The sequence below is a fragment of the Conger conger genome, chromosome 17, assembly GCF_963514075.1.
Source record: "Conger conger chromosome 17, fConCon1.1, whole genome shotgun sequence".
NCBI lineage: Eukaryota > Metazoa > Chordata > Actinopteri > Anguilliformes > Congridae > Conger > Conger conger.
In genome coordinates this window covers 25699224-25727044 of record NC_083776.1, presented here as the reverse complement: position 1 = coordinate 25727044, position 27821 = coordinate 25699224, and the positions used below count along the sequence as shown (strand labels likewise).

At 40.6% G+C, this 27821-nt stretch overlaps 1 protein-coding gene across 3 annotated transcripts; it reads left to right on the top strand.

Moving 5' to 3' along the window:
• Nucleotides 1-7223: 7223 nt before the first annotated feature.
• Nucleotides 7224-27820, top strand: LOC133116573 (collagen alpha-2(VI) chain-like). Of its 3 annotated transcripts, none has more exons than XM_061226280.1 (28): nucleotides 7224-7391; nucleotides 11534-11632; nucleotides 11991-12598; nucleotides 15267-15287; nucleotides 15478-15543; nucleotides 16528-16581; nucleotides 16839-16883; nucleotides 16978-17004; nucleotides 17231-17257; nucleotides 17364-17408; nucleotides 17564-17617; nucleotides 17854-17916; nucleotides 18123-18185; nucleotides 18488-18541; nucleotides 18662-18697; nucleotides 18782-18844; nucleotides 19626-19688; nucleotides 19937-19999; nucleotides 20719-20781; nucleotides 21059-21109; nucleotides 21282-21380; nucleotides 21715-21777; nucleotides 21930-21965; nucleotides 22065-22110; nucleotides 22271-22423; nucleotides 22583-23038; nucleotides 23152-23190; nucleotides 26508-27820. In XM_061226280.1, exons 2-28 carry the CDS (start codon nucleotides 11548-11550, stop codon nucleotides 27107-27109), a joined length of 3045 nt encoding a protein of 1014 aa, XP_061082264.1. In that variant the 5' UTR covers nucleotides 7224-7391; nucleotides 11534-11547; the 3' UTR covers nucleotides 27110-27820. The 3 variants fall into 3 exon arrangements, with proteins under 3 accessions (XP_061082264.1, XP_061082263.1, XP_061082265.1); XM_061226279.1 differs by having other exon boundaries at nucleotides 11529-11632; XM_061226281.1 differs by lacking the exon at nucleotides 26508-27820 and adding an exon at nucleotides 24952-26009 and having other exon boundaries at nucleotides 11529-11632.
• The last annotated feature ends 1 nt before the right edge of the window (nucleotide 27821 follows it).

The window sequence follows — 27821 nt, the reverse complement described above, 5'->3', positions numbered from 1 at the left end:
TCTTATTGCGGGTGCACCAGGGCAACCATCCTGGTCCCAGTCATGTACCTTAGCCACATGAAAGCCCATCTGTTTGAGTTTTGGGGTAACCAAGGACCCAGTGCATAAGTCGAGACTTGGGGGTTAAAAAAAAAAGAAGCAAGGGATTATCATAGATTTCCATGAGGCACAGAAGGAACAAGGCAATGAAATATGAAGTGAAATGCTTTTAAATATAGATTTGCCGGCACTTATTTACACGAGTGATTCAATGGAACCATCTGCTCAGCGAATTAATGCAGGCAGTTGTTCACAGGCTCATTTGTTCTCCCCTGCCCTGTTCATGTTGGCCAGAAACGGAGGCTGCTTCTGAAAGAGGCCTCTATCCCTCATTTGCTCAGTTTCACCACTGGTCTGCAGGGAGCTCACCACAACGGTGACATCACTCACTTTGAGGAGTGGCTGGTGGCGTAAAGTTGAAGGGGATCCTGTTTTGAGGAGGTCGTTTTTACAGACAATGCACATTTCCTCAAAGAAAAAGGTGGAACAGTTTCACTGGAAAAGACAGACCAAGCAAATAATCTGTTGATCTCATTTACAAATTACATTTAAGAGTTTTCTGTGCTTTATTGATATTTCCTGGTGTAATTAAGCCAACCAGGAGGACCAGAAGGCAGGATTTGCATATGTTCCAATGCTCTAGACCAGCTCAGTAAAGCATAGAAAAGTATTTTAATCCAAAACAATTACATATTTGACTCAGGTCTGATATGTACAGCTTCACAATGGGCCACACCAGCCACAAAGGCCAAGCTATAAACATTGCAGAGCATTGCCATTAGTGGCATAACTCTGGGATCAAAAGCAGCCTTTGTGACAGCTCAGTGGAATTTTGTCATTAATGAAATACTGGAGGCCTGGAAGAAATGTGAATTATCACACATTATAAAACTTAAAAGCAAGTTTTCATACACGTGAACATTTATTGATTTTAATCAAAGGTCAAGTGCCCCACAAACCACAAACTTTTTTGCCACAAACCTGATCGATAAGTAGGTTTGGTGCATGCACTGTATAACTTTACACATGGACCGTTGCATTGATAATCCGTAACAAAGACAAACGTAACTGAAATCATGAGGTTGTAGTAAAAGCAGCATAATAATAGCAAGGCAAGAGAGGAAAAGCAGCAGGGTCATTCCTGATGAGTGAGTCATCCAAATACTCCCAAGCGAACAGACGCAGCCCACCCCCCACAACACACACACACACACAATTTTTCTTTTTAAGGAAACTTATGGATCTTGCCAAGAGTGGAGAGAAAAAAATTGAAGAAACACACCAGCAGCTCTGGACAACTTTGGCTGAAGTCTTTTTAGGTCTCACAGCCTTTCATTAACGGACTCATTTACTGATCAGTATGAAGGTTTGTATTACTGTAGGTGTGTAAAGGGTTTCTGTAAATGGATGTTGGGAATGCAGTGCTACTGCGTTACCTTTTTAGTTTCACCGGTGAAAGAAAAACTGCGTATTTTCATTCAGGTTTGAGTCCCTCAGTCATAGGATTAGTTTGAATTTCAGGGAGCTGAAATTTTAATGAGAATAGCTATGAATGGGTTGTGAGACCAGGTTGCAACTTTTGACTGCACGGTTATGGTAAAATAAGACATGCTTGTTTTGGGGCGAAAGTGAAAAATTGTACTTTTGTGGCCATAAAAGTAGCGAAAAATTTTCCCTGCTTAAATTTCAGAGTCTGGCACGAAGTGTAAGGAAAGAAAGGGGGGGAAAACACTCACTGGTAGTGAGTCACAGCTTTGCAGAAACCCAGATCCTCCCTCATCTGACCAGAGGACCTGGCACGCCGAGGGGGAAAAACCAATTGCATTTACATTTACTCTCCCGCTCAATGTATACACGTGACGCACGTCATGTACACAAATCACCAAAGCCTCCATCAACCTTCCACACGTCCGCTGAGATTGGCCACGTGCGGGCTTTGGGGGTGACTGAAGTGCAGCAGGTGAGGGAATGAGGGAGAACGTCGCAGCTGGGTTGTTTACGCCAACGCGCTTCTCGTTTGTTAACAACGGCGATCGGACCGAGACGTCTCAAGCTGTGCTGGGGAGACGGGCCCAGCTACATTCCTTCGCCCAATTTGGCATTTGTTTAATTTCTAATTTTATTTAAAGGCTCTATAAAACCTCAATTTCTGATTGAACCATATTTACTGGTGATAGATAGAAATGGGGAAAAATAGCAATAAATAAATGGTCTGCAACCATATGTTCGGCTATTATCATAGGATTGTGCCATGGTTGGTTAATAGTAGTTGTATTTTCTCTGGTTCTTGCTGCGGAGTGTGCAGTTGAAATGGGAGCCTGAAGCCTTGTCTTGGTGTCGGATATCAACCAGCTCTGTACTCCTTTCATTTTGGGAAACTTCCTTTCCAGAAAAAAAGCAATTTCCCTGGCCTTTTCTTGTTATGTTATGTAACTAAAGTCCATATGAAATGTACATCTGCATGGGATTGCAGCAAATCCCTGAACAAAATTAATTTTGTTATGGCAGTGATAAACTTCCCCAGCTCTTAAATTCAAATTCATAAATAAAAGAAACATCTATTAAACAGTATAATCCTTCCTCGCAGCTTAAATGAATGGCTGCATGAAATGCAACTTACTGGTATCACGATGTTGATAGTTTTCTTAATTTATTTCCTGGTTGAAATTTACAGTCATTAATTTAGCAGATGCTCATGCCCAGTGATATTTAATGGTACATTAAATGGTACAGTAAAGCAAGATAAACACCTGTAGGTTGTAGATACAGAAGTAAACTGTACCATAAGCAGAAAGGATGGCAGAAGAAGTTAAGGTGACTCTAAAGATAAATCTGTGAATGGCAGCATATATATTATGGTATATATTAAGCTTCAGCAAAATTAGAGAAATGAAATGCATTGCAAAAGCAACTTATAACAACCTAAACAATTCCTATGTTGGAATTGAATGGGTGGAGTTCATGGAGCTAATGTTCATGGCATCAGGAATTCCCTGACCTAATGATCAATAAATGTTTTAGTCTCATTGCACATCTTCTCCCAAATGAGATTTGAATAGAGAGATCTTTTATGGAGAGATTGGTAGTATGCGCTATGTAGTGGATAACAATGTCACCTCACAACAACAACGTCTTGGGTTCAAATCTCGACGGGGGGGCCTTTCTGTGTGGAGCTTGCATCGACTTTTTCAGCTCATAATCCCTCTACAGACCTCATTCACCAATACAATTTACTTGTGGGTGGTACATTTTTGGGAGCAGTTGAGGAGGGAGGTGGGGTGGTGAGGCAGTCAAGACCATGCCCATACAATCCTGACATTGTTTTCAATACAGAATTTTGGTCTGACATGAAATGCGTGTCATTGACTTTAATAGATATTTGGTGGCTGTGTAGTGGACATAGCCCTCTGTGAAACTGATTTCCAGCTCAAACTGGTTTGCTGCCATGAGGACCATACTGATAGCAGGTAGGATCAGAAAATCAACCAGAATGTGTGGGTTACTGCCTCATTTAAGCCCAAAAGGCGTTGTCACACCCTGATTGGCAAAGAGGGGAACGCACCAGGCTGCTCTAAATTATCAATTAAGAGCCCGTTCCCACACCCTGAACTGCAGGTGAATCAAATAACTCGCCAATCAACTCTGTGGAAGTTTGATCTGCTGCAAACCGAAAACGAAATTGAGGAAAGAATCCCAAAATGGGTTGTTAGCTGTGCAAATACAGTACAGTACATAACATTTCCTTGTAATGCTCGGTCAAAATGAACAACAATACACATTCATTTTCTATTGAATGTGTCCCTGAGTGTATTGGCTCATTTATTTGAAATTTTACTGTGACTCTTGATTAGATGTGATCCTGTGGTGGATCGACTTTGATGTATCCTATTTACTTAGATTATGTTAGTAGTAACTTATTGAGGATATCGATGTGTACAGTATGTAAACGTTTTTCTCAACTTTACAGGACACCTGACACATTTCTGAAACCATGGACTTGATTTTACTTACTCTGGCTAGCCAGGGTCAGGACTGAATATCACCAGAGTTCACCACTGTGAGCTCAAACAGATCCAAGTTAAGATAAAGTAACTATCTGGAAGTAATTATGGAATGGAGTCCCTTCTCATCTAACAAGTTAGGGGTGAACCACAGAGTACCAGGAGGCTTATATTTCTGAAGGGAAGACAAACAATCCCTTGTTTTAGTGGTTATTCCCAATAATCCTCAATACAACATAATGTTGTATTCACATACATATATTTTCCCCAGGAACTCCCACTGTGAATTCTACTATTCTACTATTGAGAATTCTGTGATGACACTATAGTGTGCATACCCATACATCTGTGAGGGAGAATGCATGCATTCCATGTATGAATAGGCAAGTGCAATTCCATGTTCCTGTGCCTCTGTGTGTGCGGGTAATGCACCAAATCACTGTTACTCAGCCAACACAAGAAACCGATTGTACTGACTGCACACCGCATGCCAACATAGTGCAATTCATGTGGCTTTCTTCTTGCTATGGAAACGGCCAAACAGCCATAAGTGTATTTTTTGATGATGCTGACCAGAAGAATCACCACCGCATTATGATTGTATGAATCAAGCATTAAGTTGGTTTCCTTTCCCCCACCGCCCACTTTGATTGAGTAATGTGGAAAGTCTTGCCTGTCCTGAGTCAACAGTATGTTGATCTTGAATGTAAACGTTCTCTGGACGTCAAAACTTAGCTGGTCCCCTACTACTGGAAAATAACCCCTACAACCAGTTCAGAAACACAACTTTGCATGTATTCAATAACTTCATTATGTATTTTGCATTTTGATACAAATAACACATTTTTGCATTCAGAAAAAGGGTTCATGGTTTTTGAAAAGCTAACCTGTTTTAGGAATACATGTCGCAGAACCATAAGCTTATATACAGCAAAATACTGTGTGTTAACTCAACCCTAACAGAGTAACTCTATGAGTTTATTTAACACTGAACATTTAACTTTGTGAGTTTTTAGAGCCCTGACATGGGGCATGCTCACAGCAGATGCACTCTTCCCGTTGTTTCTACTTGCTTACTCATGGTAGACCTTCATGAAGCCACCCACATGGTGGACTTTGCAACATGCAGCAAATATCTGTTCATTTTCCCATCTTCTATAAATACAGACTCCCCAGAGCACACAATAAAAGAGGAAATGTAAACTCAATCTAAACGTTCTGGGCAACTGCTTACAAACTGAAGACAAGAAAGATAGACTCATGTCTTTTTGGCATGCATCTGATCTCAAAAACACAGTTGCAGAGATCAGAAAAGGGCATGGTGATTTACACCATGTTTACAGTCTAATGACACCCCATTCCCAGCTCTCTCTCTCTCTCTCTCTCTCTCTCTCTCTCTCTCTCTCTCTCTCTCTCTCTCTCTCTCTCTCTCTCTCTCTCTCTCTCTCTCTCTCTCTCTCTCTCTCTCTCTCTCTCTCTCTCTCTCTCTCTTCTACAATTTCTTTGTAATTGTGATGATTACTTTGTGAATTATTACTTTCATCATCAGGAACTAATTTCATTGTGGTGCTTCCCTGCTGGAAAAAGTTCCAGCTAGGTTTTGAAACAGCTGGTAGCAGGTTGACCAGTTCAGACCAGCTTCCACCTCAGACCAGCTCCGAGCATGGTTTAAGCTATGTTTTGAAACAGCTGGTAGCTGGGTCAGATTAGCTCTTATAAACTATCTGGTTGACCAGCTCATACCCAATTAGACCAGCTTATGACCAGTTTGAAAATTGAGCAGGTGAAGCTCATCATAGCTGAATTTACCGCAGGGTTATACTTGTAGCTATGTCCTGAATATTGACTGGAGTAATGACTGCTACCAGATTTGGGCAAATGCCCGAATAAACCCAGTTCCTGTATTATTGTGAATTTCTTTGGAAGAATTCAATTCTAGAGAAGCACACCAGGACCACCTTCCTCTGAACTTCTATGTAACAATCCCAGACCTAGAAAAATGATACCAAATTGGCATCTGGTTCTGTTACTGAGTTCAGCTAGGATGAAAATCGTAGAAAATCCTTGGCTAGAGAAGCACTACCGGTAATATTAAATCTAACTTTGGACATGTTCAGTGTACCAGAAGTGCAGCACCAATGAAACTGGTTTGTGGAGTTTTTCAGATGTTAAAGAAACATCCACCGTTGTGTAACAGACAACCCATCTCTAGACATCACCCTGAGATTTTTAGAGTACATTTCAAGATGACTGTGTCTTTCAGGGGAATGTGTGCTTCCAACCAGAAATGTGTCATTCCCATCTCTACTTTATGAAAAATGTACTTTGGATGGAATTAAACTATATGTGTGTTCCATTAACATTATCTTCAAAAAAGAATACAAGGTAACCCCCAAGCCATGTAGAAATTAAAATACAATTTCTTCAATACGATTTAAAATACGGTTTGTTTTAATTGGGTCATAAAACAAGCAGCAGTGGGTTTGATTTTACAGTCCTCCATGTGACATTGCAGGTGTACAGTATATCCTTAAATATACACCCCACCCCATGAGAGAGAACCTTAAGTTTTAATGTCTGCTATATGTAATATTCATTTCGCAGACATTAAAGTGAACCATAACATTCAATAACATTCATTCATCTAACACCAAACTAAATCAACACACAATGCAGGATATGAGAATGAGTCTTGCTTTTCCTGAAGCAATGCAAAGCTATAATACCTCAAGGCCAGCTAACAGAACAGGTGTTAAATACAATAACATTTGAAAATGACAGAGACTAACCTGCCTAACCATGTTTAGTTTGTCTTTTTATATTGTTGTCAACATCAGATTGATTAGCAGATGTAATGTATAATGTATAATGTATTTGTAAATTTTGCCTGTACGTGTGTTGGATTACTTTAGAGAGAGTTCAGTGGAATAATAATAAGTCTTCTGAACAGAGGTCTGCAAATGCCATTATTCCAGAGAATATGGTCTGTAACATTTCCCTTCCCTGTTGCAGTTGAAACGCTGATAACGGTGCAGTGTAACCCCCCCACCCCCCCAAAAAAAAAAAAAAAAAAAAAGTAAAGATGTGGATCCACAGCATCGCCATGTGGAGGGAAAGAGTATGGCACAAAGATACATTTTCTTTGGGTCCAGGAATAGGAGGGACCACAGAGTCTAACTTGAGTCTTGCCGAGAGACTGAGAGAATACTCCTGCACCGGGATCGTTTTCACCACTCCCTGACTCCCGTTTTCTGGAGTTTAAGTGCATTTTCCTTGATTTGTCCGGGATGTGTAAATGAAAGCGTGTCCAGTTTACGGTTTCTAAACATTCCATCTCCTTTTCTACGGCAGGTGAGTACAATTTTATTTGAAAAAACCTTTCCAAAAAAAAAACAAAAAAAAAAAAAACTTATGAACAACGCTGCGGTTTGAAGTCGTTTTCATGCTTTTAAAAAAGAAAACCTATGTTTTCATGTGTTTGTTTAAATTCGGTTAAATCGCACGTACTAGAGAATATTCTTTTTTGTTTGTTTTTGCATCGCATTAAACATGTGTTGCCGTTGCGAGTTCTATTCAATTGTGATTTAGCCCCTAGAAGGCTTTGGAGTATTTAATATGACTAATTCTCGCAAATACGTTAGCTTGATGCAGTTTTATATGAAAATGACAAATTAAATGTTATATATAAAAATGTGTGTGCGTGTGTGTGTGAGAGAGCGAGAGAGAGAGGGGGGGGGGGGGGGGGGGGTACATATTGAAAGTATTTAGGCTATAAGTATTTCTCATGTAGTTCATTCTGCAATAATCCGTTAGCCTGCTCGCACTGTATGGGGTGTATGGAATCTAGAATCTATACCTACATCAAAGCTGTTGTTTAATTTAATTCACCTTTATGTTTTCTTTGGGGTGTACACTATGTATTTTAATGTAAATATTTGTGTCACTCACATTGCGTGATTCATCTTTGCAAAATCACACAAAAAAGTATTTGCGTAATAACAAATCATTACAATTATTGTAAAACAGGTATAAGGTAAAAATCTGTTGCTTGTCTTTGCTTTCAAGTGGCTACTACTGCAACTATGGCGCTATAGCATAGTTCTATTGTTGACATGTGTGGTCAAATAGAATCATTGGTAAAATTCTATAAAATCCTTAAATGAAGCACACACAAACTTATGGAGCTTAATATATTCAGAAGAATGACTATTGCAACTCAAATTCCCTGCAACCATTCCCTCTACAAATACACAAAGTCTTGTTTCACCTGTAGCCTATAGTGCCCTCCATAATGTTTGGGACAAAGACCCATTATTTATTTATTTATTTGCCTATGTATTCCACTATTTTAGATTTGTAATAAAAATTAGTCATGACATTTTTATACATTTTGGTTTCACCATGTAGAAATTACAGCAGTGTTTAAACAGACCCCCATTTCAGGGTATTTCATGTAGCAATGACTGTTTGAAGTCTGCGATTCATGGGTATCACTGCTGGGTGTCTTCTGTGGTGATGTGGTGATGCTCTGCCAGGCCTGTATTGCCGCCAACAGCTCATGCTTGTTTTGGGGGCTAGTCCCCTCATGTTTTCACTGCAGCATATGAAAGGCATGTTCAATTGGGTTCAGATCGGGTGATTGACTTGGCCACTCAATAATTGACCTTTTTTTTGCTTTGAAAAACTTCTTTGTGCTTTAGCAGTATGTTTGGGACCAACGTCTTGCTGTAGAATGAACCTCTGGCCAATGAGATTTCAGGCATTTGGCTGACCTTGAACAGATAGGATGTGTCTATGCACTTCAGAATTAAATTAGCTACTACCAGCCGCAGTTGTATCATCAATGAAGATAAGTGTGAACCAATACCTTTGGCAGCAATACATGTCCAGGCCATAACACCGCAGCCACCTTGTTTCACAGATGAGGTGATCTTGGGAAGTTCCTTCTCTCCTCCATACTTTGCTCTAGCCATCACTCTGATATAAGTTCATCTTTTTCTCATCTGTCCACAATACCTTCCAGAACTGTGGCTGATCTTTTAAGTACTTCTTGGAAAACTGTAACCTGGCCATCCTGGTTTTGCGGCTTACCAGTGGATTGTGTCTTGCAGTGTAGCCTCTTCTTCTGAAGGTGGTCATCATTATCTTCCACACCTGACTCCTGAAGAGTGTTTCTAATCTGTCGGACAGGTTTTTTGGCGATTTTTCTTTATTAAGGAGATAATTATTTTGTCATCAGCTGTGGAGGTCTTGCTTGGCCCTCCAGTCCCTTTGCAATTGGTGAGCTCACCAGTGCTCTCTTTCTTCTTAATTATGTGCCAAACAGTTGATTTTGGTAAGCCTATGGTTTGGCCAATGTCTCTGTTTTATTCTTGTGTCTCATTCTCATATTGGCTTCTTTGACTTTCATTGGCACAACTTTGGTCCTCATGTTGATAAACAACAATAATAGTTGCCAATGGTGATCAAAAGACTAGATGAAAAACTAGGTGCTAGGAGCAATGGACTACGTATGAACTCAACTGTGATGTGTACATGGTGAAACCAAAATACCCTTTAAGCCTGTATTTCAGCGATCCTCAGGATAGGCCTTGGATTTAATATACTGTATTGGTACATTGAAATTATGATATGTTTTATTTAATCAAAAGTTTGAACAAACAAATCAAATTATTTCCCTGAGCTGCCATGGTTTTAAATATTTAAAATGTACATATCTGCAGGACATACATTTAGTAAAGCCATGATGATCTTTTAAAATGTAAATGTGTTCAAGATAATTCTTAGTTGTTCATAGTATTACATTCTTCAAGAGTGCAACACTTTGGCTAGTGTTAAAATGTTGGATATTAGTCTTCTACTGTTCTGTTCATCCTATCAAATAGAGAAAATGGAAGTCCAGAGTTATCCCAAAAATAGATTTTGCAAAATGTATTAACAGTGCTACACAAATTGACATTTGATGGCCCTATGTAATCTTGAAATACTTTAAAATAATTGGCAAAATATGCTCTACCATCTCACAAGAATTCAACTCACTTTGATAAAATCTGATAATCTCTTGATTTTGATTGACATTGTCCAGATATCTGAGCAAATTATGGTTATCTGGTCCATGGCTATAAGCTCTAAACTTGGCTAATAATTATTTCCTAGTTTTGTCTAGCAAGCTGTGCACAGTTTAGAAGTACAACTAATGTTGTAGTATCATAAAACATACCCCAGAACCACTTTTTTATCTTTTGGTGAGCAAATAAAAAAATAAATAAAAAAAAGCATATTCTGCTTCAAGTTGATGTCACTACCAAAACACTGAAGGTTTCTGTCGTGAAGGTGACGTGAATTTTGCAAGAGGTTAAATGTTTATTCTCGCATTGGCTTGGCAGGCTATTCATCTTGGATTTCCATGTCATGGTATTGTTGTGTTAAATCGTAAGAAAATTATGGTCTAAAGTAAGCGAAGAATGTTATTGGAACAGCCATAGTAAAATCCATGTCTCTAGTTCAATTATATTTATTGTTGATTTGGGTGATCACTGGTCACTTGAGCACTACTAGAAAACAACAATGAATAAAGTACAGTGGTGACATTACTGTGAATTCACAGTTATATAATGGCCAATATTGCTGCTTCAGTAAAATATAGATACCTATGGTTATTCATATGAAAATTTAGACTTAAACATCAGACCAGAATTTTTACCTGGATATTTTTGCATTGCCTGATCATGTTTGGTTATTGGCTATTTCATTTACCATATATACTACATTTAATTGGATAGATTTCATTGGACAGATTGTGCTCTGTACTTTGGTAGAGACACTATCATTTGTATACTCAAGTAAATTGACTTAGGAGTAGCTTGTGGTACATAAAGGCTTGTTCACCAAATGTAGAAATCAATTCAAATCAACCTATTGCATCTTATGCAACCCCTTGCATCTTATACACACACTCTTGACTCTTTCCCAAAGTGTGTAGGGTTTCCATTGGGTTAGCCAGTCATGATATAAAAAGTGATATCAAGATTCACTGCTCTTCTGTTTGACTAATCACGGGTGGCAGAACACTGTAGGCAAATACCGTAGCAACAAAAAGTATAGTTTTCTCTCCCCTCTGTTTTTTTGGTTCCATACACAGTATGGACATACATATATGCAAATTCTCAATGGATACCAATCTGTCTAGTTTTGCAAATTATGACTTTTGGTGGCTTTAGCTTGAATCCCATCTGTGCAATCAGAGCAGGTAGTTGGAAGTGGGACCCATGGGACACTACCTTTACCAGAGCATGAATAAGTACATACTAAAATTGTGCAGTATGTAATGGTCATTAAAAAAATCATTTATATGGGATGATAAAAAAATGCATTCGCCTTGTTTTCACACAAAAAATGGAATACAACCCTGCAGCTTGAATGATCTCATAGCTTAACCAAGGTCGATTACTCCACTATGTTAAATGTCTTAATTGTTATTATTTCCAGAGCAGGCGAAGACTCAACAATGATATCAAAGGTAATCCTTCTATGCCTCCTGTATGGAGTGGTTACACAAGGACAGCTGGTTCGACCGACCCCTGAATGCAACAGTGAGTGCTAGGCATATAATTCTCAGAATAATTTGATCTATATTTCTGAGCTTTGTAAAGTAAAGAGATGACTGTGATGCTATTTATCAATCACATTTAAGCTATCAAACAGGTCCAGTACAAATATTAAATACAAGTTTCCATCATGTTCAAAAATAGGACATTGCAATGCAGTGATTTAAATACATTAAGTAAAATAATATTCTTCTAAATGTAGTTGAATAAGAATCAAATGAATGGCATCCACAGTTCAGATGATTTCCATTAGAGTCAACAGCTGGAGATAAGAGAGAACAGCTGGCGACATGAGTTAGAGTTGCAGTCAAAAAGATTGTGTTTTTTTTTCTGCTGTCTCTAGGAAAGATTGATTGTCCCATCCAGCTGTACTTTGTCATCGACACGTCAGAGACCATTGCCTTGCAGGAGTCCCCGCCTGGCAGCTTGGTGGACAGCATCAAGCAGTTTACCGAGCAGTTTGCCAGGAAGCTGGATGTTGTGGACTTCAAGGGCATGGTGCAGATTACATGGTCCCTGGGTGGACTCCATTTCTCCCAGAGGCGGGAGATCTTCAGTCCAATATCCAGTAGGGAAAACTTCATCGATGGTCTGCGAGATATTGTTTACCTGGGCAAGGGCACTTTCATTGACTGTGCCCTGACCAATATGACCGTGGAGATTACCCGCGCCACCCCCTTAACGAAAGTAATTCAATTTGCGGTGGTGATCACCGACGGTCATGTGACCGGCAACCCCTGTGGTGGGATCAAGGTGGCAGCGGAGCGTGCAAGGGACGAAGGGATCAAGATATTTTCCGTGGCGGCGACCAAAAACGTGGAAGAGACGGGGATGAAGGAGATCGCCAGCTCTCCATCTGACGTCTATCGCAACGCCTTCCTGGCAGTCGACCTCAGCGTATCGCCCCCAAAAATTATGACTTCAACTATCGACAAAATCATCAAAACTATGGTATGAACTTATCATTTATACCTTTCTATAACAACCCAGTTTTCAAATAAATGACTATTTTAGAGTTGTGATTTCTGATTTAATATGATTTGCTGATGGCGTTGACTAGCTAGCAAAAATACTCCACTGTGGGAAATGCACTTCCCTGGTGTAAAATCCCACTATGACCAGCTTAAATTACCAGCTGTTCTCAAAACAACTAGCTTTAGTTGTTTTTTTCAGCACTGTTCAAAGAACATTCCTTAATGTGGATGGCTTAATGAATTTGCCGGACAGAGGCAAATCATTCATACAGTTTGTAAATTGCCATAATAGCACATTTGCTGACTTATGACATATTCCAGGAACAGCTTAATTTCTTTAGGGAAAAACTAGCTTCACATCTGAACCATGAAACAGTAGCATTAAACTGCACTGTAATAGCAATACTGTAAAGTTTACAGTAACTTACAGTGCCTTTTAAGTTGCTGTAATACATTTCACAGTGTGTTTACTGTAATAACAATTAGATCGCTTATCTAAGCTGAATATTCGTGGTCAGGGTCATGGGTGGGCTGGAGCCAGCAGGCAGAAGAGGCAGAAATATACCCTGGGCATGTCACTAATCCATTGCCGGGTACACACAGGCTCACCGAAGGTCAATTATGAGTCTCCAGTCTAACTGCATGTCTTTGGACTGTGAGAGGAAACCAGAGTACCCAGGCAAAACCCACATGAACACAGGGAAAACATGCAAACTCCACACAGAAATCCCATGGAACCTGGTACCTGTGAGGCAAACATGCCATTATGGCGGACTTTGAACCACCCCTGTTAGGCCCCGTCCTTTGACTGGCAGGTCTTTGCCTTTGAAAATGAGGGAGGGTTTCCATTATTATTTGAATTTTGTCAGTATATACGCGTGACAAAACAGAATTGAAATTTCAATGGCACAACCACAGTGGATGTTCATTTATGTCAGCTTTGTACCGTGAGGAGCTGATTGGTGTTCAGGCATGGAAAGAAGATGACCAATTATCATTTCCTTTTTTCCTTCTATCATGCGGTTACAAGAAGAAAATTCTATTTCAAACATACAGTTTTAATGTTTTCCATTTGCATTTTAATTATGATAGGGTTGTCTCATGTCGGGAAAAATAAATGTCAGATGGACTTTTCAGGGTGGCACGGATGGTGCAGTGGGTAGCGCTGCCGCCTCACAGCAAGGAGGTCCTGGGTTCGAATCCCCGTCGGCCAGGGCCTCTCTGTGCGGAGTTTGCATGTTCTCCCCGTGTCTGTGTGGGTTTCCTCTGGGTACTCCGGTTTCCTCCCACAGCCCAAAGACATGCAGGTTAGGCTGATTGGAGAGTCTAAATTGCCCATAGGTATGAGTGTCTGAGTGAATGGTGTGTGTGCCCTGTGATGGACTGGCGACCTGTCCAGGGTGTATTCCTGCCTTTCGCCCAATGTATGCTGGGATAGGCTCCAGCCCCCCTGCGACCCTGTTGAGGATAAGCGGGTTAAGATAATGGATGGATGGATGGATGGACTTTCCATTGAAAGTTTCTAATTAAAGTGCAAACAGGGCTTTTGTATTTGAATTACATCATGATTTTTGCAAACATTGAATGAAAATGAAATCTAATTGCCAATTTGCATTTTAATTTGGAATATGATCAGATTATGCTTCCTTAATAAATGTATGGAAAAGTCTGTCTGCACAAATGCCAGTGTACTCCGGAAATGTATTGTGCACATCAAGTCAAACAGAAACCCAACACAAATCCTCTCCCACATAATAAAAATATCACTGTATCTACACATTATACAAGGTGCTGTGATTAAATGAGTCCTTGATAACACAGATCTACTTTAATTACAGTAACAAATTAAACTACTTTACATAAGTGAAGCATGGCTGAAAAGGCTGCTTTTGTTAATCAGGGGTCTCTCTCCAGTAGTGTGGAAATAGATGTTTTGCGGTGCTCCTGTATCAAATACTGTATGGGCCTGATGGCCCAAAGCAAGTTCATTTCTGAACAAACAAACATTTATTTGCCAGCAACAATGCTTCCATGAATGTTTTGACTAATATGACAATATTTAGTGCATCTAATTTTGGCCCTTCATTCGTGTCTATTTGTCCTGTCTACGTTTCTGGTTTAAATAAGTACCGACAGACTAAGATCTTGTAGGAATATAGAATATTTGATTATATAGCAGCTGAACTGCTTTAGGGATTATGTAGTGTAGTCATCTATTTTCATTCTGTCTTGTGATATAGTTGTACTATTGATGATGAACACATTTCAGTCAGGACAACTCATGTATTTAGATTAAATATTTTAAGGAATGTATAAGCAAGATTTTTTTGGGGGGTTTGGCACTGAATTTACCTGCTTCAGGTACTACGGTGCATTCAGGTACTCTGATCACATGCATCATGTTGTGTGTATGAGATGAGTTGATTATGGAAACCATTGGTCGGCTACAGAAGAGTTCCCTGACCAAACTGGATGCCACTCACTGTAGTTGTATTCTAGCTGTAAACTGTTTAGTGACCAGGAATTGGTAACCAGATTAGTTGACAAAATTGTAATTTTTATTGTTTTTGTTTAATTCGGTTGAATAACAAAAAGTATGACTTTAACAATAATTAACATTTTGTTTTGATTTTTTCTCATTACAGACCCATGTGGCTTTCCAGGAGGTAAGAAACTAACTTGTTTTCAACTGGTGTCAAATAGGTTGGCATTTTATAAAAAGCACTAGCATGTTTTTGTGGCATGTGCTATTTGATTCTCTATTGTAGTATGCATATAGTTACAATATTGAAGTGGTAGTGGGTGAAGAACATAGTTTCAGCTAATTTCCTTCTCTCTTATCTGACTTCCCTGTAGTGTTATGCATTGAAGTGCCTGGAACACCCAGGCCCCGACGGTCCAAAAGGCCACAGAGGGAACAAGGTGAGCTCTTACTGTAGGGAGGTGCCTCTTACTGTAGGTAAATGGCAGGCATTTATATAGCGCTGTACAATTGATGCTTCTCCATTCACCCATTCATACACCGACGGCGATTGGCTGCCATGCAAGGCCCCGACCAGCTCGTCAGGAGCATTTGGGGGTTAGGTGTCTACTGTAGGGAGGTGTCTCTTACTGTAGGGAGATGTCTCTTACTGTAGGGAGGTGCCTCTTACTGTAGGGAGGTGTCTCTTACTGTTGGGAGGTGTATCTTACTGTAGGGAGGTGTCTATTACTGTAGGGAGGTGCCTCTTACTGTAGGGAGGTGTCTCTTACTGTAGGGAGGTGCCTCTTATTGTAGGGAGGTGCCTCTTACTGTAGGGAGCATGTCTCTTACTGTAGGGAGGTGTCTCTTACTGTAGGGAGGTGTCTCTTACTGTAGGGAGGTGTCTCTTACTGTTGGGAGGTGCCTCTTACTGTAGGGAGGTGCATCTTACTGTAGGGAGGTGCCTCTTACTGTAGGGAGCGTGTCTCTTACTGTAGGGAGGTGCCTCTTACTGTAGGGAGGTGTCTCTTACTGTAGGGAGGTGCCTCTTATTGTAGGGAGGTGCCTCTTACTGTAGGGAGCATGTCTCTTACTGTAGGGAGGTGTCTCTTACTGTAGGGAGGTGTCTTTTACTGTAGGGAGGTGTCTCTTACTGTAGGGAGGTGTCTCTTACTGTTGGGAGGTGCCTCTTACTGTAGGGAGGTGTATCTTACTGTAGGGAGGTGTCTCGTACTGTTGGGAGGTGCCTCTTACTGTAGGGAGGTGTATCTTACTGTAGGGAGGTGCCGCTTACTGTAGAGAGTGTGCCTCTTACTGTAGGGAGGTGTATCTTACTGTAGGGAGGTGCCTCTTACTGTAGGGAGTGTGTCTCTTACTGCTATTCTTGTGGTCTCAGATGTTTGAAGGACTTTGGTTTTCATCTTTGGCTGGTTTGATCATTTCAGGGAGCGAAAGGTGACAGCGGTGGTCCTGGGCCAAAAGGTGACAGAGGACAAGCGGTAAGTCACTCTTCGTAAACTGACCACAAATATAACCCTCCCTGAAATTAATCAGCTGACACACTGCCCTGACCATCACTCAATTAGTCCTACATTTCCATTTGAATTTTCCTCAGGGAATTTTTTCCACTATGACACCACAAAATAGTTTCTGCTATTAAACTCACTGTCTTGGTTCTCAAAAAATCTAAAAGGTACTGCTTTGTCAAATCATTTTTTGATGATGTGATAATTATTTTTTATGGTTTGGTTTACAGGGTGACCCTGGTATCGAAGGTCCTATTGGCCATCCTGGTCCAAAGGTAAGCCTTTCATCTTCTGGTTATGCACTGAAGTTTCATGTATTTCATGCATTTTTTACATTACATTAACTGATTTTTTTTTCTACTGCTTTAGGGTGAACCTGGACACAAAGGAGAAAAGGTGAGAAGTCTCCTGGCATGCTAAAATAAAAGAACATAAATAACCAGTAATACCACAAAATGTTGTCTGACTAACATGTACAATAAGTAGAAAAGCAATATATAAATACCAAGCAACAAGTGGGGTAATGGTTGAAATTAATAGATAAAATGAGGGACTAGGAGTAGTTGCTTTTTCTTGTACTGCATTTAGATTTTTAACCATTTCTGATTTTTCATTTTCATAGGGTGAATTGGGAACTGCAGGCAGGAAGGTAAGACATTTTACTAACAAGTTATGTAAAGCAGTTCTGAAGTGTAATGCAGTTCTGATATTCTGTCAAAAGTACAGACTGACACTTTATTTTATTTCCAACTTAGGGCGTGGCTGGTCTCGCGGGACGCAATGGGACTGACGGTCAAAGGGTAAGGCATTGTTTCGCTAGACTACAACTAGATTCTGTCAACCAGACAGGCATGTAATCATTCAAGTTCAAGTTCAAGTTACTTTATTTGTACCCGTAGGTAAATTTGTTGGAATTCATTGTTGGAATTCATTGGAACATCTTTTCCTTTTTTAGGGAAAGATAGGCCGCATTGGAGCTCATGGCTGCAAAGGGGACCCAGGTGACAAGGTGTGTGAGAAATATCAACAAAGCCACTGTTTGTTAAAGCACAACAAACCATTTCTACAGAAATAACATTAGTAATCAGCCTTATACAGCTGCCCAAAAGTGGATTTCTTTGTTTGGAGTTACATTTTTGTTCGCAATCACCGTTTGGACGGAGCTCACCCATTGTCAGAAAGGCACAAACGTGTAAAATATCACTGATGTCAACATTGACCTCATTGATGTTTTGTTTGTGATAGGGACCTGACGGCTATCCAGGAGACGTTGGTGACAGTGGTTTGACTGGAACTGAAGGAGAAAAGGTCTTTACCATTAAACATGCCTTACGCCTCTGATCCTATATAGAATCAATACTACACCATCATTATAATAGTTAATTGTGTATATATATATATGAATAATATTGTTGATCTGTGTTATATCTGGAAGCACTTGGAAGATGGCATTAGCACTGAATAAGTATGTATTGTATGAGTATGAGTGTCTGCTTTACACTGGTTTGTTGCAGGGAGATCCTGGCCGCCCTGGGACCTCAGGCCCACCGGGCCCGGCAGGAGAATCTGGACCAAAGGTACATAAAGGAATACTTATCACAAGGCATATAGATTCATACCAGTGTGATCCCTGTCACAAAATAAAGTTATGTTAGCATTGGATACAAAGTTGAACCTTGAACCTTGAATTCTAAAATAATTCTTCCTCTTTTTGGTTTATTTTTTTGAAATGCATTTCCAAATGGCAGTTATAGTTCCAACTTAGATTTCTACATTTCATCCTCGTTTAACTTTATTGATCCTTTTTACCACCCTTAATGTGTATACTATAGTTGGTGTCCTTTGTTGGAATAATGTAAGACAAGGCTCTATCTTTCAGGGTGAGAGAGGCAATCCTGGATCACCTGGAATTCCTGGGGAAAAAGGACCTGCAGTAAGGACCTGTGTTTAATCAATATTCTATATCTTTGTTTGTCAGTTTTAATCAAACAAAGCTTGAATTATTCCAAAGCTAGTTTCTAAATATGATGAATATCTCATTGTTTTCTTTCAGGGGACAGAAGGGGGACCTGGACCAAAAGGCGAACCTGTATGACAGCATCTGAACATACTTTTAAATATAGTGAAAATATGTTGTTAGTCTCATGAAAAGTAATTTAAATGTTCTTCTCAGGGAAGAAGAGGAGACTTTGGACCAAAGGGGAAAATGGGACCTAATGGAAAAAAAGGAGAGACGGTACTCTTTAGAATTAAATTAAACAGCTGTGTGCAGAACAGAACTCACACTCGCATTTATTTCAGTCAAAGTTAAAGGTGCAGTTCACCCAAGAATGAAATTAAAGTGGTGGTGATTTCCATTATAAATTACACCTGTTAATATTTCAACCGTGGCTTTGGAAGCCGTTTTGTGCTTTAATAAAGTAAGTCACTAACAAGTTGCTATATTGAAACTACAACCAATGGTCATATTCCATTGCATTACATGGCCATGGAACCTACTGGAAACATTGCCTGGATATAGCTTACTGGGTTTGCATACTTTGAAGGAAGAAGCTTCGATGAAACTGAGAAATAAGCTCTGTGGATGCTTGTGAATAACCACTGGAATATATTTGGAAAGAGATGGTACAGTTGAAATTTTAATGTGCATTTTTGGCTTCTGAATTGCCCCTTTAAAGACTAATTGAAGGCCATTCCCCATTGACTCACTTTATAGAGAAACCCATTTGAAGCTTCTGTGGTACAGTATACATTTAGAATGATCACTATGGAGCATTTCAGACATGTACTATGAAGCCAATCACTACTGGGTATTGTTAATACTCACTGCGTAGGAAATCCCTTCAGGGCATCATTGAGATGCAATGTGAATGAAATCCCTTTGGGCATCTTACATGACACAAATTTACACCATTCTCAAACTCCATTTCCTTAGATACAGTAGGCAAGGAGATTATTTTGGTATGTAGTCTGTTCAAGAGAGAAATAGACGCATATTGATCACCATCATTTCACAGGGTGAACCTGGAGCAGAGGGACAGAGGGGACTCGGAGGTGAACTTGGAAACAAGGGAGCAAAGGTAAGAATCACTCACTTTTGAGTTTGGTGTTTACCAGAAATACAGGTATGAGTTATTTCTTGAGGAATAAAGAGAAAATGTTTGGTTTTAAGTTTAAAATAATGACCACCCTATAGACCATTTACAATGAAAATGTGTAGTGCTATTAAATCCATTTATAATTGCTGGATTTGTCTGTTTGGCCTCCGAGATTAAATCTGTAAATCGGCATCTAATTCTTTGCTTTCTTTGTGATTTTCTGTCTGTAGGGAGACCCTGGTTTGCCAGGGCCAAGGGGGCCCCCAGGAGACCAGGGAGAGAGAGGGAAAAATGTGAGCCGAGAACTGAGCCATTTTCTGCTGAAAAATTCCAATTTGGAAACAGAATCTGGAGAATATCCAGTTTCATAGGATTATAATTTAAAGGGTGATTTGGTATTTAAAAAATAGTGTCAATACTGTAGGTATGGTAGTATTTTCTAGTGTATGCCAAATATGTCAGATCTCAGTCAGATTCTGACATGGAAAGCAAATTCTGTATTGTTAATCCACATCTTCAATAAACAGCAAAATGACTTATTGTTCTGGACAATATTATACCGACTATTGTGCAAATAATGTACAATAAAACTGACATGATTAACCCAATGATGTGAATAAATCCATCCAAGTGACATTAATAATTAAGATTCTATTTGGTATGATGCATCCCTTCTATGGGTATTTGATTTGGAATGAAGGCAATTAATGGGGTATGGGTATGAAGAGGATAACTCACATGTATAACTCACCCTTTTCATTTGCCCTCAGCATGTTTATGTATGGGAGTAAGAGTTTCTCTGAACTTTGATTATTAGGTTTTCAGGACCTGCTCCACAATCCATACATTTGCACACTGAAAACTAAACCAGACACATTGATCAATAATGTACCATGGAAAGAAAGAGACACCATAAAAATCATTGTACATGGGAGGAGATTCATTCTGCACAATTTTGTGTTGTTGATAGTTTTACATTATGATCCATATGTGTGCTCTTTCTTTCTCATAGGGTTCTGCTGGAGATGCTGGTGAAGCTGGACCAAGGGGAGATTCTGGTCCCCCAGGACCCGAGGTAAAGTGACACACAAGAACAATGAATCTGAAGGCAAGAAATGTACTGTATGGCTGTTCACACAAGTATTTTTCTTTCCGTCATTTGGAATTCCTGTTTGCAACTGCAGGCCCACTACAGCATTCATTAATTTCAGGAGGGCACACAGAACCTGGCACATTACTGTACCAAGAACAAGTGCCTGAACGGGAGGTGCAGTTTGGAAGGCCATAAAAGTGCCATTTTGTAAATGATGAAATAATCTCTGCCTTTGTCTTTCCTCTCTCACTTCTTGTAGGGTGACCCAGGAAGATCTGGGTTCAGCTATCCCGGGCCAAGAGGACCCACGGTACAGCATAATTTCATTGTTTTAACGAAGAACTCGTGAAAAACAGCACACAGCCAGTAGAAATGAATGTCTCAGTTGAGTGAGATAGAACATCACCTCCCAGGATCTCTATGGAATGGAGGTCCCAAAAAAGATCTCACTTTACTCATGACTAGCTGGTTTCTCCTCCTAGGGTGACCGGGGTGACAAAGGATCCCCTGGACCCCGAGGGAGCAGAGGTGACTGTGGACAAAAAGGAGAACCTGGTCCGAAAGCTGATCCAGGTGAACCGGTAAGAAACTGCAGTCCCGGGGACTAAAACTGAGATCAAGTTATTGAGATTAGTCGGGCATTGTGAAACCAAAATGATCAGCCACAATTAATGATCTACTATCTCATGTGAATGGAGTTTATGTGAACAGCACTATGTCAACATGGGTTTTCTGAAACAGTTAAAATCTAAAGAATATCCAATGATGTCTTCTCTGCCCTCATGGCTTATGCATGTCCTGAAATTCAAATTATTATGTTGTGAATTAGCACGCTCCCTTTAGTGTTAGCTTAGCTTGCCTAGCTCAGCCTATGTATCTTGCAAGAAAAATGAAATATCTGCTGCTATCTTCCAGGGAGAGCCAGGACCTGAGGGTGAGCCTGGTCTAAGAGGTTCCAGAGGAGACCCCGGAGAAGATGTATGTGCTTTGTTTGAATATTATCTGAAACATGTATTCTACATGTATTTCTCTCTTATGTAGAGATAATACCACATCACAGCAAGGGTTTGTGTTCACTGAAAAATATAAACATGAAAATGTTGTGAATTTAAGGTTACATTGTTTTTCAGGGCGGTCCTGGTCCTGAGGGTGACCCTGGCCTTACTGTAAGCCATTTTTTAAAGGATACAGCCTTTTTTGGAAAACATTGTCATATATCGTACATCAGATCACCATTTCTAAGGTCTTTGTGCTGTGTTTCATAGGACTGTGATGTCATGAACTACATCAGAGAAACCTGTGGCTGCTGTGGTGAGTACTGGTGTTCCCTCAGGAAGTTTGTCCAAGTAGCATGTATCTCACAAAATGTAAAGATGCAGAGATGAAAAGCATGTTAGATAACTGTTCCAGGATATTAGGCTGCTGCTTTTTCCAAATGCCTGACTGTGCCTCTGCCTGTCATCTCCTGAAGACTGCGAGAAGCGCTGTGGAGCTCTGGACATCGTCTTTGTCATCGACAGCTCAGAGAGTGTGGGGCAGACTAACTTCACTCTGGAGAAGAACTTCGTCATCAACACCATGAACAGACTGGGCTCCATGGCAAAAGATCCCACTTCTGAAACAGGTCAGACTCCAAGAAAAATTCAAATTTGTGTTAGTAACAGTAGCAAATCTGTGCTTGTATCTTATAGATAGATATTTTTTAATAAGATATTGACATTTAAACCCATAGTGAAAATGTAGATGTAAAAGATGTAGCTGTTCTTTTTCTGTCTCCTCTAAGGAACCCGTGTGGGTGTGGTGCAGTACAGTCACAGCGGAACTTTCCAGGCGATTAGGCTCAGTGACCCGACGATAGACTCCCTGTCGGCCTTCAAAGACGCTGTCAAGAAGCTAGAGTGGATTGCGGGAGGGACCTGGACTCCCTCTGCCCTCAAGTTCGCCTACGACAACCTCATCCGGGACAGCCGGCGTTCAAAGGCGAAAGTAACCGTAGTGGTGATCACGGACGGCCGCTTCGACCCGCGCGATGATGACAAACTGCTAACGTACCTCTGCAACGACGCCAGCCTCGACGTCAACGCCATCGGCATCGGTGACATGTTCGACCAGGCTGGCGAGGACGAGAGTCTGAAATCCATTGCCTGCCAGAACAAAAACCACACAATGACCATGAGACGCTTCGCTGACCTGGTGGCCGAGGAGTTCATCGACAAGATCGAGGACGTCTTGTGCCCTGGTGAGCCTTCACTCTTCAGCACCACTGCCAATTAAGCTGCAAAAATGCTAATGTTCAACACTGTCAATAATAACTTGTGAAATGTATTGACTGGCATTTCCATTGCATCCTAGATCCCATAACCATCTGTCCTGATCTCCCCTGCAAGTCAGGTAAGAAGAATGACGTAGTTCAAATATTGTTTTGTTGTGAAGCATCACTCGATGAGCATAGAAATGCTTTCTGTGATTTTCACTTGTGGCGGTACAGATATCCCAAACTTCAGCTGATCTGGAAGAAGCCTGTAAACCAGTTCTCACCCACAGAAAATAAAGGGAAAGCAGGGAAGACCTATTAAGCAGAATTAAGTGCACTTTAAATTGTTATCTAACAAATGCATTGCATTGCAATAATATGCAAAAATGCAATAATAATGAACAAACATGTCTTCCATAATAAGGAAACTGAAATATTCCCTTTTTTCACCACTTGATTCCCCAGAAAAGAACAATGTATACTGGGTTTTAGGTGCTTAAATAATAATAATTGAAGCCTGTAGAGCAAGACCATCATTCAGTGACAAGGTGCTTAGTAATGAATGGGCTACTAGTCCTGACGCAGGCAACCCAGCCAGTGAGCACTGTTCCTACTATTCCCACAAACTAAACAAATAATTTTCTAAAGAAGCCCAACAGGGTAAGAACTTCCAGCTCACACTGGTTTGCTGGCATGAGGACCATACTAACAGATGGTAGGATCAGAAAATCAACTGGGTATGCAAGGTACTTCCTTTTATAACCCCAAAAGGAAGGGCGTTGTCACACCCTGTTTGGCAAAGAAAGAAATGCACCAGGCTGCTCTCAATTATCAATTAAGAGCCCATTCCCACACCCTGAACTGCAGGTGAATCAAATAACTCTCCAGTCAACTCAGTGGAAGTTTGGTCTGCAGCCAAAACCGAGGAAAGAATCCCAAAATGAACAAAAACCAAAATACCTCAAAGGGAACTACCAGCCAACACCAGAGAATGGGTGACTGCTACACATGAGTTGCAAGCCTGTTTGTGTTTCAGTTTCATTTTAAAGTTGTTGGTCACATGAGAACACAAGAACCATGTAAAATGGTAGTGGAGTCCATCATTCAGTGCTGGGTTTTCTGTTTCACTGGCATGACGATTCCTTGTTAACATACCTTCTGGATCCCTGAAATGTTTCTTGTTAGTGGCGTCCCTGTCCAATCACGCAATCTCCTTTAGTCGAACCAATGCCAGTTAACTGCCTGTGCCAATTGCACCTTTTGCACGGCCCTGTGTCAATGGCAATATCAATAACTGGAGCTCGGTTTAAAGCAACAAGGAGCAGCAGCAAGCTGCACAAGTTTTAGAGCATACACTCTCCTGAAGAGAACACCATAGGACACTGCACAAACCCCCCCCGTGCAAAAGCCCACAACACATGAAGAGTGGAAGCATAGAGCAGGATGCACTGTGATGAGAAGAAACATCAAAGCAAAGATTTCCATTTGCGCCAACTCTAAAAATTCTGTCATTTATGTACAGTGGTAATGTTATTTAAAGTGGAATCTTTGAAGAAAGTGTAATGGGTGAACTGGACAATAGCTTTGAGTCTCATGGTGCTAAACATCACTAGCCCCTGGCGAATCGGACGAGATGTCGGCCTTTCAGTTGAAAAGTCAGTGCGTCTGACACGGCGTGTTTGCTCCTCCGCAAAGTTGTAATTCGTCGGGAGAATTGTGTGTGCCAAAAGCATTCTAAAAGGCCCTGTGAATATTTTATTTTCATCTACTTGGTGCACCTCAGCATACTGTGGTGTGTCACAGATTCCGTTCAGAAAATGTACGCAAAAAGCACATGGTCAGCCTCCACTGTGCTCTGCTTGGAGACTTTAAACTACTGTTTTAACGCTCACTTGCAGATGTGGCACCCCCTTGGAATGGGTACCCCTTGTTTGAAATCCTTCAAGAGGAGGGCATCTACACCCCTGTCCCCAGCTCTCTCCTGGGTGTGACAAACATGCTCAGCTCCCTGAAGGATGAGCAACTGCCCGATATCTACGGCAAGGCCGTGGCCAGCCTGGCTTATACAGCCCAACGAGCCAAGTTTGCCAGGGGAGATGACAGGCAGCAGTGGACGCATCTGTTCGTTGACTCCTTTAAAGTGCTGTACAGAAATTTAGTGGGGGACCCCACTGGACCCCTGGGGTTATGTTAAACTAGCAGAGAACAGAAGAAATGGCTGTTGTCTCCATTCTACATCAGTGATTTCCAGACATAATATTTTACATGCATTGTAAAACCTGTAACTGTGAATCCCATACATAGTGCAATAACACAGAATATTATATCTTATGACGTATGAATGTTCAGTCTTTCAACCTTTAGCCATGACTGTAACTAAACTAAAGGACATATGGCTTTGTTTTACTAAGACATCATTGTAATGATTGTTCAAAGCCATAAAATACAGTTTTGCAATTTGCACAACCTTGTGTATTTTAGACACTGCAAGTTTCTGATTCTTTGAATAGTGTTGTACTTGCAGTAATTACGGTTTAAGGATATCACTAATGTTAATATTAATAACAGCATACATTATGTCTATTTGTGGCTGTTTACTACTGCATATTGGATTATGTGATGAAATACAAATGAATGCCAACGACTGCTTGTGTATCTGGTCAAATGATCAGTATTATATTTACATCGACAGTACAAAAAAATCTCTTATTTTTCATTTTCAGTTTTAAATTTATTAAAAACATCTTTTATTGAAAACATGCTGCAGCCTTGAGACAATAATTTGCATTCATCGTGTGGTCTCATATTATACAAGATATTATAGACACAATAGCTTATATATAATGTCCATGACAGCACAGAACTATTTAGCCCCAGCAGATGTGTACTTGTAAATTTCTAAGCACATTTGTATGAATCTAACATTCTGTATTAAATAAAGTTGAGCATAAACCAAGATGTTTCTGTACTGTTCTGTACATTTCCAGGGTCACTTAATTTGGTGGCAACATAAGTGCTCATAAACCAGTAAGCAGATATGTAAAAATAAAAGCTAGTTTTCAAAAAGTAGTAGCATAATGGATCACTCAATAGCTCAAGCTAGACTTTGAAAAGGTTGGAAGCTAGTTGACCAGTTCAGACCAGCTCCCAGCTGGTTTGCCCAGCTGAAGATAGGTCTCGGAATAGCTGGTAGCTGTTTGAGCTCAGAGAAGCTACCAGGACTAGCTGGTTGACAAGCTCATACCCAGCTTGACAGCAGGAAATGTCAATCTAAAACTAGGTACACATAGATTCTACCATGAAATGTCTTGAAATGTCATGAAATGACACAGTCATTAAAAGTTGCTTTTAGCATTATAAGGTTTCGACAGTGGCTTCTGCTTCGTTTTGACAAAAGCACAAATTTGTTGTTCATGGACGCAATTAAACTCACCATATTTGTGTTTCCTCTCAGAGCCGTCCGTTGCCGGCTGCGTCCAGAGGCCCGTCGATCTCGTCTTCCTGCTGGACGGCTCGGAGCGCATGGGTGAGGAAAACTTCAGGCGAGTCCGTAGCTTCGTGGAGAACGTGGCGCACCGCCTGATGCTGGCGAACAGTGATGACGACACGGAGCACGCCCGCATAGCGCTGCTCCAGTACGGCAACGAGAACGAGCAGCGCGTGGCCTTCCCCCTCTCCCACAACATGACCGCCATCCTCGGCAGCCTGTCCCGAATGTCCTACATCGACTCCTCCTCCAACGTGGGCACGGCCATCATCTACGCGGTCAACCACGTCGTCATGGGAGGCCAACACCGCCTGGCCAGGCGCAACGCGGAGCTGTCCTTCGTCTTCATCACGGACGGCATCACTGGAAGCAAAAGCCTGGACGAGGGCATCAATTCCATGCGCAGGGCAGAGGGCGTTCCCACGGTGATCGCATTGGGCAGCGACGTGGATCAGGAGGTACTGAAGAAGCTTGCACTGGGGGACGAGTCGGCCATTTTTAGAGGGCAAGACTTCTCGGACCTCTCAAAGCAAAGCTTCTTTGAGCACTTCATCAAGTGGATATGTTAAAAAGATCCTATCGGGTTACCAGGAATGGGAGGGGGGGCAGGTATTTTCTGTACGTCTAAATTTTACATAATTTCAAAACAGTTGTCTTTTTAGTTGTTTCCACAGGCTTTCTGGGGTTATGAAAGTCAGTTGAATAATGTATTCTCATCAAGGTGCTAATTGTAGTGGAATTTTTTTGTGTTACCTTTTTATATCATTGTAAGAACCATCCATAAATTTCACATAATCTTGTGAAAAAAAAGTGAACACCCAACTATATCTGACATATCATATACAGCTCTGGTTCCTTTTTTCTCTTTGCTGATGATTCAGTTGAGACCAAACACACCACACCCAAGTCACTGACATTCGCTTGGAAATTAACTAGTTAATAGTCATAGGTTTAAAGTATACACTGAAACAGACCAGTCACATCCATAGCTTTTAATTAAATAATTAAGGGGACTGTTATACTATTCTGCAGACTGGTGCATTCACACACAATAGAATGTAATGGAGTGTTGTCAAACAACATTAAAACATTTTTTTTATTTTTTTTTACAAAATGTAGGCACAGTAATGTAAGTGACTGTCCTTAGCACTATCAATTTGAATTTGTCAATCTGTAAAATGAAGATAACTTTATAATATCAAGCAATTTTGCAGATGCCGCTCAACACGAGCCCTTTAACATCAGATTGCAAGGTCAATAAAACGATCTGTGGTAATAAAG